This window comes from Parasteatoda tepidariorum, chromosome 3, assembly GCF_982258835.1.
Source record: "Parasteatoda tepidariorum strain Cologne lab strain chromosome 3, Ptep-v5.0, whole genome shotgun sequence".
In the NCBI taxonomy this organism is placed as follows: domain Eukaryota; kingdom Metazoa; phylum Arthropoda; class Arachnida; order Araneae; family Theridiidae; genus Parasteatoda; species Parasteatoda tepidariorum.
The window spans coordinates 36,404,633-36,417,412 of record NC_141757.1 but is presented as its reverse complement, the minus strand read 5'-3'; the positions used below and the strand labels follow the sequence as shown (position 1 = coordinate 36,417,412).

Here is a 12,780-nt window from a genome sequence, read left to right as displayed (position 1 = left end):
CTTGAAAAATTCAGCTTATTACTATAAACTAGATTTATTAAAAGCATATTTACACTTTCAAGTGGGCGAGCAAAGTATCATCTTCCAATTACCGCTCACAAAGGTACGTATTGTATGAAGATATTAAGTTATAGAATTAAAACAACTCCTTTAGAATTCAATAAATTATTATCACAGACACTACAGAGTTTACGAAATTTTGAAGCATATTTTGATGACATAATCGTCCATATTGCCACTGAATAAGAATGGGCTTACTATATGAGACTATGCATACAACGGATTTCAGAGTACAATCTGCGTGTGTACAAAAATAAGTGCTCATTTTTCCAAACACGAATTTATTAAATATGTTGGATACATCACCGAAAAAAATAAAATTATGAAATCTCCGTATAAAATTTGTGCTGTTTCTAAAACACCAAGACCTACAAATGTGGATGAAGTTCGAAGATTTCAATGCATATCACTTATTACACTCGTTTTTTTTCCTGAATTTTCAACAGTGTTTTACCTTTGTCGCAGAAAGATTGAAGATTTCAATGGACAGTTTCACGTGAATAAGCTTTTTCAAAATTTAAAGCTGAAATGTGCAGTCATCCTGTTTTGTCATAAAAGGCGCAATTTTCTTCTCATGCGATACTCTGGTATTTTTTTTTCTATTTAAATAGGCATCCAAATTGAACTTGAATGATGAAGATCCTTGTATCCGCCTCTATTATTCACCCACTCTGACTGCCCTAAGGAAGTTCGATTTAGAATCTTCGTTCACTGATTCTCTCGATTTTAGAATGGCAGCCACCCTCAATCAGTATGCCGACTGGCCAATTACTAAAACAGACTCTGTCAGACAACCATTAACCTTACGAAGAAAGTAAGAATAAATATTTAACGTTCTTAGTTGAATGCTGTTATAATATAAAAAAGCTATATTATATTATATTATATTATATTATATTATATTATATTATATTATATTATATTATATTATATTATATTATATTATATTATATTATATTTTATATTATATTATATTATATTATATTATATTATATTGTATTGTATTGTATTGTATTGTATTGTATTGTATTGTGTTGTGTTGTGTTGTATTGTGTTGTGTTGTGTTGTGTTGCGTTGCGTTGCGTCGCATCGCATCGCATCTCACGTCACGTCACGTTACGTTACGTTACGTTACGTTATATTATATTATATTATATTAGACATTCATGTTTTTAAAGAGCAGCTGACACAGTTGTCCTCTATGTTTAGTATGGTTATGAATTCCTGTTCTCTTTGTAGAGCTGAACAAAAGATTAAAGATTGTCCATTATTTAAAAAAACACTTGAACAAAAATTGACCTACCGGGAGCAAATTAAAACTCTCGAAAACCACGTATTTGTCGATTTTATAACAAAAAAGGACATACAATGCTCAACTGTTACCAATATCAAAGGTTGAATTCTTCAAATGATCTGCCAATTGTCACAAACAAAATAAATAACAATGCTGCTGGCAGAACTTTTTCGAGAACTTATAAAAACACTTAACATTGGAACTGGGACAGCAATTCGGGATACCTATAGTTCCTTCCCAATGCAAACCATCTTCTCCTTCTGATAATCCGCAAATGGTGCCAGATGGTGTCACCAAAGTTAATGGTTTTTTAAATCCTAAAACTGTTATCTCAATTCATGATGATAATCACTCTAATTCCCTTGTTCCTTCGTTTAGTCTATACCTATATAAAAATTATAGGGCTAAATTACCTCTCATTCCGTTATTTATTAGTGTTACATACTTTATTTTGTTTGACACTGGTGCATCCTTTTCTTTAATGTCTAAAGATATTTTTAACGATTTAGTTACAAAAAATTGGTTTAAAGTTAATTATTTGTCTAGAATTGTTGACACTGGTGCATCCATTTCTTTAACGTCTAGAGATATTTTTGATGATTTAGTTACAAAAAATTGGTTAAAGTTAATTATTTGTCTAGAATTGTTGACACTGGTGCATCCATTTCATCAATGTCTAAAGATATTTTTGACGATTTAGTTACAAAAAATTGGTTAAAGTTAATTATTTGTCTAGAATTGTTGTCACTGGTGCATCCATTTCTTCAATGTCTAAAGATATTTTTGACGATTTAGTTACAAAAAATTGGTTAAAGCTAATTATTTGTCTAGAATTGTTGACACTGGTGCATCAATTTCTTTAACGTCTAAAGATATTTTTGACAATTTAGTTACAAAAAATTGGTTAAAGTTAATTATTTGTCTAGAATTGTTGACACTGGTGCATCCATTTCTTCAATGTCTAAAGATATTTTTGACGATTTAGTTACAAAAAATTGGTTAAAGTTAATTATTTGTCTAGAATTGTTGACACTGGTGCATCCATTTCTTCAATGTCTAAAGATATTTTTGACGATTTAGTTACAAAAAATTGGTTAAAGCTAATTATTTGTCTAGAATTGTTGACACTGGTGCATCCTTTTGTTTAACGTCTACAGACATTTTTGACGATTTAGTTACAAAAAATTGGTTAAAGTTAATTATTTGTCTAGAATTGTTGGTATTTCTATTTTAAATTCTAAATTAAATTTTTCTGCTTGTGCGCAATTTTTGTTTAAAATCAGTAAGAATTTTTTCCACATCACTTTTATGGATCCAATTTTAAATCTTCGAATTTCATGGTATTTTGCGTTATGATATTATATCCAAATATAATATTTTTATGCATACGTGTTTTACTGCGCTGGCTTTTGTTATTCACCTTTTCAGATCTGACTTAATATTTTGGGATGTTGTTTGATGAAAGTGTTTCAATAGTCACTTTTTTAACTTATTTAATCTAGTTCTTTTTTGTTGCTTTGAGTATATTAATTGATTGCTTTTGTGAAACAAATTTTTCCTTTTTTTTAAAGCTTGAAGTTTTTGATTTAAAATTAATGTGTGACCATGCTTTATTTTTGAAACATTGTTTGAGTTGTTTATTTACATGGGAAATTGATTTAGATTTTCCCACTAATCCTGATTTACACTTATTTTAAGCTAATTTTTGTGGTTTCTTTTGTGTTGAAGATCCAATTTCAACTTTTCATTTATTTTCTTTATATCCTCAAGCGTAAAGGTATGGATAGAATTAATATTTTGGTATTTTGATATTTAATTTGGGAATATGCACACACTTTAAATACTTATTAGTTTTTTTCTTTTTTTTATCTCTTTAAATGTATACATATCTTTATCTTGTATGTATACGTTTCTTTTGTGTACGTATATTTTGTTTCTTTAAATGAATATTGCTAATCATAAATATTTTTATTTTTGTAACATACTGTGCTATTATTCCTTTAAGCGACATTTCATGGAGGTCAACTTTTTCCACCTGCGAGTTCCAGGTGGCTTGAAAACAACTTACATAAAACTGCTGGAACTGAAATCATTGGATTTTATGACAACGCCTTCTTTTAAGTCCCATTGTAGCTCCTCCCTAACCTAGTTTTTTTTTGTAATTTGTTCGCAAAATGTAAATCAATCAGTTCTTAAAATTTTGATGATTATATTTCAGTAAAATGTTTAAGTTCCTTAATATAAAATGAAAGATCGTTATCAACGTTTGAATAATAATAATAACATATTTATTGAAATCTAATTTGCCTTAAGTTTTATTCTGATGTTTCTGTTTATTTTTTTTAAATATCACTCTTACGTTTCTGTATAACATTATTTCCAACGTTAACGTTAATAGTAAAGACTTTTGAGGCAAATACAAGTTTTCAATTATGGTAAAACATCAAATTATTATAATAATAATTTTTAAACATAAATTTTGAGCAAATATTTTAAATTATTTTTAGCCAGTATTTCAGTTATTAAAATATAGAATTGATATTGAATATGTATTGATATTATTCATTCAAATTTAACTGCATTATGCAATTTAAAAATTTTGAGACTCCTAATGCTCTTTATCTCAAATTTTAATTTACCTTTCCTATAGTATAATTGCTGAATCAAAAAAACTACAGTCCTAGTCCCAGTGTTTTGATTTTATTGGGCACCTGGGCCGCGAAGCGACCCTTATCCCATTCATCTGGAATTTTAGCGCCTGTTTTGGTTGAGCATTGAGGTAAGCAGGCAGTGGAGTTGCTTTTATGAATATTTCAAGCACTTTGCTTGAATAACTAAAAGGAATCAAAAAATAAAATGAGCAGCTTGCTCTAAACTGTGTTTGTTTGATTTTGGAATCGTTGTTCAGAAATGTATCAGCATGAGGCGTCGGAGGTGAAATGTGCAGGTATTGGTCCGTAGATTTTATCTTTGATTTAATTTTCAAATTTAAGGATTCATTAAAATTTGCTGTTTTACATTCGATGGCTATATCAAAAAAATCTGCGTTTAGCTTGTATATATGCTGTGATAGAGTTGGTATTTTGAGGTCTGCATGTATATTGGTATTCCGAATGAACCATCTTGCACAGGTTATTTTTCTAAGGATCTTTTTTTGGCATTGGTTTAATTTCTTCAGTAGATGTTGAGGTATCGTTGTCCAGGCAGGTGAGGCATAGGTAAGTATTGGGCGGATCATTGCTGTATACAGTAGCTTCTTCAGTTTAAGTGACATATTCTGATTATATATTAATGGCTGTATGGCTATTATTGCTGCATTCCAGTTTGATCTGTAATCCTATGGCTATTATTATTGCTCCTATTGTGCTTTTGATATGATCATTCCAGTTTGAGTTTGCTATTGATTATAAGGCCAAGATAATTTGCTTTTTTCTATTGGTATTGGTATATTGAACATTTTTGGTTGAAGTTGTGGAAGTATTTTAATTCTTCTTTTTTGCATAATTAATATTTGTGATTTTCCAGCGTTTACTGCAGTTTTCCATTTTAAGCACCAGTCTTCTATTTCGTATATATGGTCCTGTAGTTTTTGAAGAGCATGATTTGGGTTTCTGGATTTAATAATAATACCGGTGTCATCTGCGTAATAGGCTGTTAAAAGAACTACAGAGGTTCAGTTTAGATTTATTATAGTAGATTTTGGAATGTGTACAGGTATCACAGTAAAAGTATTTTTGGAAGTTTGAAAAAGATTTTATCACATCTCAGAGGAAAATATTCTATAATGTTCAAAAGAGTAGTTATGATTGAATCGATGAGCCCAAAAACAAATCATCTCCATAGGAAATCCACTGCTAACGAACTCATAGATTCAATTAATTAGCATCAATAAAAACAATTTGAGCACATTTACCGAGAAAAAAAGGGAAACAATTATAGTGATGTTCTATAATGAAAATTTTCAAGTTACAATAAAATTAAAAGTATATTATGAGTTCAAAGATTTTTTTATAGATTTTTTTACTTCAACTTCTGAACACATTTCTTCAGTCTAAAAATCAAAAACAGATGTTTAAATTAAATGAGAAATTTTCCTAAAAAATGAATTGATATGTAATTTAAAAGTGACTGTTAAACTATGTAATGAATATTAAAAAGCAAATTACAAATTTACTTTTCCATATTAAAAAAAATAAAATAAGACTTTTTTTCGTCAACTATCAAGCGTTTTGTCACGCGACTACGCATGAAAGTATAACATAGTTTTGCCATTCTGCCAAAATATATAGAGAAATTTCGAATGATAAATTACGGTTTTGCACTAGCCCCACTTTTTTCAATCTCTTCTTCAAGTTAGCTTTGAGCTTTTAAGCGGTAGCATCATGTAGCCCACATCCGCTATATATACTTAGATACCGCTTTTATAGCTGAGACTACAGTCACTCAAAAAGTGCATGTGGAATTAAGTGGGCACCCTGCATATACAGAACACAGTTCAATTAACTTGAAGGCGATGAATCTCTTTGCAATGCAGAAGGCCTTGAAATGTTCAAAAAGCAAAGACAACGCCATTTTGCAATTTTAATGACAAGTTTGACAAACAGCTTTACATGCTGCAGACTTACAGCAAGCCCTTGTTCTTGTTTCAGATGGGAATTTTGAACATTTTCTGCAGCATGTAAAGCTGTTTGTCAAACTTGTCATTAAAATTGCAAAAAGGAGTTGTCTTTGCTTTTTGAACTGTAGCATTTGCACTTGTATCGAATTCCTAATGTGTCTTGCCACTCCCGCATTATCAATTATTGACCGAATACCTATTAAACAATTTGCCCACTTTTCCGCAACAATTTTGGTCAATGAAATTTCATAGAAAAATGATTCCAGAGAAATCAATTGTTATTTACATGGTCATTCATTTATTTCACTAATATGTATGAAGTGTATATATATATGTATATTTTAGGTGCATTTGTCGACCTCTGGAATTCTCAGAGAAACGACCCTTTGACCACCCTTTGAGAACAGCACCTTTCTATGGGAACATCGAACACTATTATCACATAAAACTGGCCATAGGTGAGTTACCTTTAATCAAGGCCGATGTACAGTGCGCCAAAAAAAATGGACCACATTGAATAACTTTTGACCTCATGATCGGATTCACGTTCTGGAACTCAATCTTCATGGCTTGAGGGGGTGACCTCAAATATGCTAATTAATAAGTGCGGACGATAATTTAAGTTATGAAATCAGACCCAAAAACGTACTTTCTCTGAATAAACATACCTTTCTTCGACAAATACGGATTTCTGACCCCCAAAATATAGGAGGTAGCCGCAATATCTAAATTATTGTCCCAATTTGCTTGGTTAGGAGAGCTCTCCAAAGTTTGGACCCCTTAATGTTAATTTTATTTTTCGCATATTTCGAATTGAAATTTTTTTACACGCAATTATAAGACTCGTGTATCGAAAGATAATTCTATGCAAAAAAAAAAAACTTTTAGTAAATATTTATTATTTTTTTATTGATTTATTTAAGAATGGTCAAAAAAACTTTTGAATTGTAAGTTATAAAATTTTTTGTTTCTTCTTAAACAATGGCATTTATATGGCAAAATACAAAATTTGAGCAAAATCGGTCGAATAGTTCCTGAGAAATTGAATTTCATAAAAGTCAAGTACTTAAATTTTTTTTTACTTTGCACATTTATTTATACACATTATAAAACACTTTTTTACGCATTGTGCATCTGCGTATAACACAATTTATTAAAATCGAATATCAAAGCCATGCCTTTCTCTACGTTTGCTAATAGTTCAAGCATAGCGAATCCTTTTATCCGTTTTGAAATATATACAAGTCAATCGAAGAGGTAGTTCATATGTTGTATGCATTTTAAATTGCTATGCAGAAACTATTTGAACATGTAAGATGTATTTTCAAATATAATTTTTCACTCTGAATTAAATGATTGGAGTAGAGAAATCAAAGAAATTTTTCTTTTACGAAACAAGCGCAATTCAAAAAAAAAAAGAATTTATAATACAAATAATAATAATTTTTTAAAATATTAATTCTTCTAATTCAGTCGCATTCGATTAAATGGAAAGAAAATATGTAGGAAACAATACCTCAATTGTCTGTATTGCAATGTAAGATACTTAAAAAAGGCTCAAGTGCAAAATTGTATTTTTTTACATAAAACGCTTGTAAATTCTAATCTATTAGTCCCATCGTCTCAGAATCTATCTCACTCCATTCAGAGCAAAAAATAATGTCAGAAAACATACCTTACATGTTCAACTATTTCTTATATAGCTGAATTTTATACATGTTATTTGGGCCTCAACTACTTAAGATGTTTCTGAAACAGCCAGACAGTTCACATGCTTGTGACCATCTGCCAGATATCCTTAAAGGTCAATGAGTTTCAAAGTTCCATACCCACTGCTGGACAATTTTGTCGTTTTTACCGACTATTGGACGCTTTTAATGTTTACTAAATTGTGATTGTACTTTCGCTATCTTATAAAATCTGAATTTTATACATGTTACTTGGTCAACTATTTTAAGATGTTTTCCAAGTAGTAAGACAGTTTTGAAGTGTCAAACATCTTTCCAGACATATTTCCAGAAGGTCAGCTATATGTTCGAGCGCTGAGTACAAGTGAGATTTTTTTTAAATTTTACAACCGTCGTTGAACAGCTGACCCAATATTCGGGTTTACAACTACTAATGTTCAATTCCGCAACCATGTAATTTTGAACCCAGTCCAGAAGACAAGGGAACACCTTGATCAAGTATTGGGAGAAATTGGTTTTCGCGGAGGACTTTTTAATGAAACTAAACCGCATTGTCGTTACATGGTGAGGAAAACCACGAAAACCTCCCATGGTTATTCTGACGGCAAAGGGACTCTAACCCATGATCCGTCTACCACTGAGGATATTTCACGTTAGCACTGTCATCGGTGCAGGCCGGATGCGGAATTCGTATCGACCAGCCATCGATGGGATTCGAACCCGATTCACTCATTGGAAGGCGAACGCTCTGTCCACTGAGCCATCATGGCTCTACTAGTGATATTGTCAGGTTTACAGCAGTATGGATCTTTCATACTCCACGACAGATGTGTTCTCAGTTTATGTTTTTACTCTAGTAAAGCTACAGGCTGTTTTTTTTTTCCTAAGGCTCTATCACCACATGGCTTTTGTTCGGATAATATGTTATTTTCATGAATGGCCTGAGTTTGCAACTGTTATTAGTTAGCATCCTTCATTTTAATTCTGAAAATAACGGGAAACAGAAGTATGAAAAAAAGCCACAGATTTGAAAAAACATCTCAGATCTAATTTTTTTTTAATATTTAAAAATCTACCCCAGCGCTGCATTATCTGGGCTCATTAAAATGTACACAAATTCAGAATTATCTACCGATTTTAATGATTTTCCTCGAAAAATCTCGCCAAATCGGTGATTTTTAAAAAAAATAATAACTCTTAATATATTCAATTTATTTGTCCGTCTACCGTCTTTAAGCTTAGAAAATTCTTTACGCAAGCTAGCATAAACTAGTTTAGAATAATAGTTTAGCCTCAAGTGTAAGGCACCAAAACTGTGACATTTTTTAAATTTTATTGTTGTTATTGACGTATGCCTGTTTAGGCAGAGGGGGTACGATTGTTCTTGTTTTCCAGTGGCGCTATCTATAACGAGGAATTCTATGGCCAGTGGCGCCATCTATGGCTAATCTTATTTTCATTAGCAAAACAGCCTCGAAAACACTGTTAATGTATTTAGGCAGCGATAATCTGATGTTTAACAGATTTACCAAAAAAAAAAAAATTTAAAAAATGCAATAATGCTACCAGTATTTGAATATTTCTTTTTTTAATAAAGAAGCTATAGTTCTACAGAATATGCTGTTCACCTCAATCTGGTCATAGAAGGTCCGGTGAGTCCGAAAAGTAGATATTCATTGTCATGCTGATGTCATGTGTCACGGATTAGATGCGGTGATGTCACTTTAAGGAAGAGTTTTTCGAAATGATGCCATGCGAAAACGCTGCCGATAACTGATGCTGATCATGCTCTACTGACGTTCTCTTCTCCCTTGCGATGCCGGTTATGCTGAATTGATGCTGATTATCCTGAACGTTACGAGGTGAGTGATACAGATTTTGATCTCGTCAGGTTCCTGAGTCGGGAGAGACAATACTGACAACTGGCCATTTTGATGTCTGGATTTTGAGCCCGCCATTTTGTTTTTTTAAGTCATGCCGTATCATAAAACAGCTCGTGGTGGAAAGGTCTCACTCTCCATTCGTAATTCCCCGTCGCATTGCAAAGAATCCACGTCATTAGAAGAAATCATTGCTACCTGTGGGATATCAAAAAAATACTTTCCACCAGTTGAACACGAACATATTGACGATCTCGTAGAGTTTTACACTCAGTTTGATACAGAGGAGCTGATTGGTTTAGATAAATTACTTAGCAAACTGCTCATTCAAATAAGATCAAGTTACTCTGGAGACTATGAATACTCCTACTTCCTAAAACTGACAAATGCAGCTTATCACGTCAGGTGGAAGAGGGAAAACTTTCAAGCGGAAGAAAACAAGGAGATGAATAAAAACTCCATTCAACTCGAATCAATAATGACTGAAATTAATCCAAGCACTGAAGACATAACCATGGAAAATAAAGATGAAAACCTGAATACAACACCGAATACAGAAACAGACACGGACATCAATATTAACAATAGCACAGAACCACCTGCAAAGAAAAGAAAAAAGAAGAAGAAAAAGCAAAATGCAATCAAAACAATTGAAGATAATTCTACACTCATATCTGCAAACAGCTGTCCTTCTTCTAGCCAACATAATTCAACAGATGACGTCACTATCTTGCCGACAACAAAACCTAAGGAGGATACCGACAAAGTACGGGATCCGCCCAGCAAACCTGAAATAACACTGCAAGCCAGATATATTAAGGTTTTGGTCCGGGGCCTGCCTGTGGACTTTGATACAGATGCCATCAATACAGAATTACAGAAAAACAGTATTGAAACCTTTAAAATTGTGCAGTTTAAGAAAAGAATGGGAGAGGCCTGTCGGCTCCTTCCACTTTTTCTCATAATCCTAACATCAACGGCGAATCACCAAAGAATATTCGAAGTCAACAACATACAGCAGATCCCGATCAAAATCGAACGATTTCGAGGAGGTCGAGGACCTATACAATGTTACAACTGCCAAAATTATGGACATACACAAAGCCACTGCAATGCACCTGCAAGGTGTGTAAAATGTGCTGAAAACCACAGGTCACATGAATGCAACAAAGACAGAACTACACCTCCAAAATGCTGTAATTGTTACAAAAGCCACACAGCCAACTATACTGGGTGCGAGACCCGTCCCAACAGAAGGAGCCCTCGAACAACATCATATTCGACGCCTATACTTGCTCATCGATTAGTGTCATTAATCAAAGAATTACAGGAATTGCTCAAAAATGAAGAAGTGCTCCGTCTTCTGCGGGGGATCATCGGGGAAACATCGCAATCCCAGTGAGTTCTACTTTTATTTTCAAGACTCTCAAGTTAAATTCACTGAACTTTTCACATCAGACTTTTACTTAAGTTAAATTAAATTACATTAAGAATTATTTTCTGATAATATAACCAATTTATGCATACATATATATCAACTTTGCATGTTAAATTCTTTTGAAAATTCTATTGTATTTAATGAGCAATACTTCTCTGATAAAATATATTCACTGCATTTTCTCCAAATATGTTATTTCATCATGTATCAAGGTATGATTTATCTATATTCATCAATTATGCCTTTCATTTTTCAAAAATCAATTACTGTACATATCAAATCATGTTTTATCTTTATTTTTAATTTAAGTCTACAATCAATATTTCTAGTGTTAAGTCAATTTGTCATATTAAATTTCATTGTTTTATTATTTCACAAGCAAACGGCTTAATTTTTTTTTATGGTTACCACAATGTATTCGAATGAACTTCAATGTATGTCACAATTAAATATGTGCTAGTTAAAATATAGAAATTTAATTAGTGAAATATGTATCAATTTATGTTATTATTTATTTATGTCAACTTATGTATATATATGTCAAATTATGTTTATATTTATATATATCAACTTAGATTCGATGAATCAGATATTCAAATGTTATATTTACTCAAGCAAAGTGCTTGTTTTTCTATTAGCTACCACATCGACTGCTAAATTCAAAATGTTATTACTATAAATTTTCTGTAAATTTCTAGATGTATGGGATAGGGGCCGCTAAGTGGCCCAGGTGCCCAATTTTTGTAAATAAAGTAAGTAAGTAAGAATATGCTGTTAAGGTCATGATATTGATTCGAAATCATTTCGATACGATTTTTTTTGAATGAAAGGCAATATCAACGTTGTTCAAGGCTCGAACGTTCTTATAATAAACGCAGCTTTTAATCAAAATTTTCTATTTACTCCTTCTGGGCAGGATACTGAATTTCAGTTGAAAACTTTTGGAGAGGAAAAACTTATTCACAATCGGATAAAATCTCTAAACAAGAATGGAAAAAGGAATGAATCTACTACATTATATAGTCATTATCGAAAATTCACGTATTTAAAACTTGATTTCTACACTTAGAATAAATGTCATCCAGAAATTTATTTTTAAAACTGTAATATTCGCTTCTATAATACTTTAAATACAGTGATGGTTGAACAAACATAGACCGAATAATTTCAGAATGCAATTACAAAAAAAACTAACTAAAACGTTCTTTGAAACTTCGAAATCCTAGTTAACAGAGACGTTGTTGGTGGATGCTTCAGGTATTTTTTTGTAAATTTAATTTCTATTTCCAGAGTGTCCTCACAGTTCGCAGTCAAATAATGGATATTCCAGGAAAAAGGAAAACGGGAACTTTTATCGATCCTGAAAAGCAGTTCCAGCCAATCCTCAGTTCAATACAGAGATTCAAAAAATTATATCCGATTATGTGATTAGTTAAAACGAATATAAAATTAAAAATTTTATTGTGGCGAAAAATATACTTTTTTTCTGGTTTTTCTATGTTTATTTCTGCTAAACCATCGTAAAAGCACAAATATCGTAAAAAATATCGTTGAAAGACAAACATTTTAAAATATAATGCGAGTGTCCTTCCAGTGACAAATGTCGGAATTTTTAACTATACAATATTTTACAGATGCTTACCTGGTCTAAATCAAATTTTTTAAAATTACGTCAGGTGATTGTGCAGATGCTTCACAGGTATCTATGAGATTTATTTTACAGGGTGGCTGTAAAATGCTGTTACAAATATCGAATCATTTGATTGTACAGATATTAAATAGAAAATGATAAATACACAAAA

The 12,780-nt window shown here is 31.8% G+C and overlaps 1 protein-coding gene across 1 annotated transcript; it reads left to right on the top strand.

Annotated features, from left to right (window-relative positions):
- Positions 1-658: 658 nt before the first annotated feature.
- LOC107448249 (uncharacterized) lies at positions 659-12,469 on the top strand. Its single transcript, XM_071178157.2, has 3 exons — positions 659-874; positions 6,318-6,430; positions 12,269-12,469. The coding sequence occupies exons 1-3, from the start codon at positions 792-794 to the stop codon at positions 12,340-12,342; spliced, it is 270 nt and encodes an 89-aa protein (XP_071034258.2). The 5' UTR covers positions 659-791; the 3' UTR covers positions 12,343-12,469.
- The last annotated feature ends 311 nt before the right edge of the window (positions 12,470-12,780 follow it).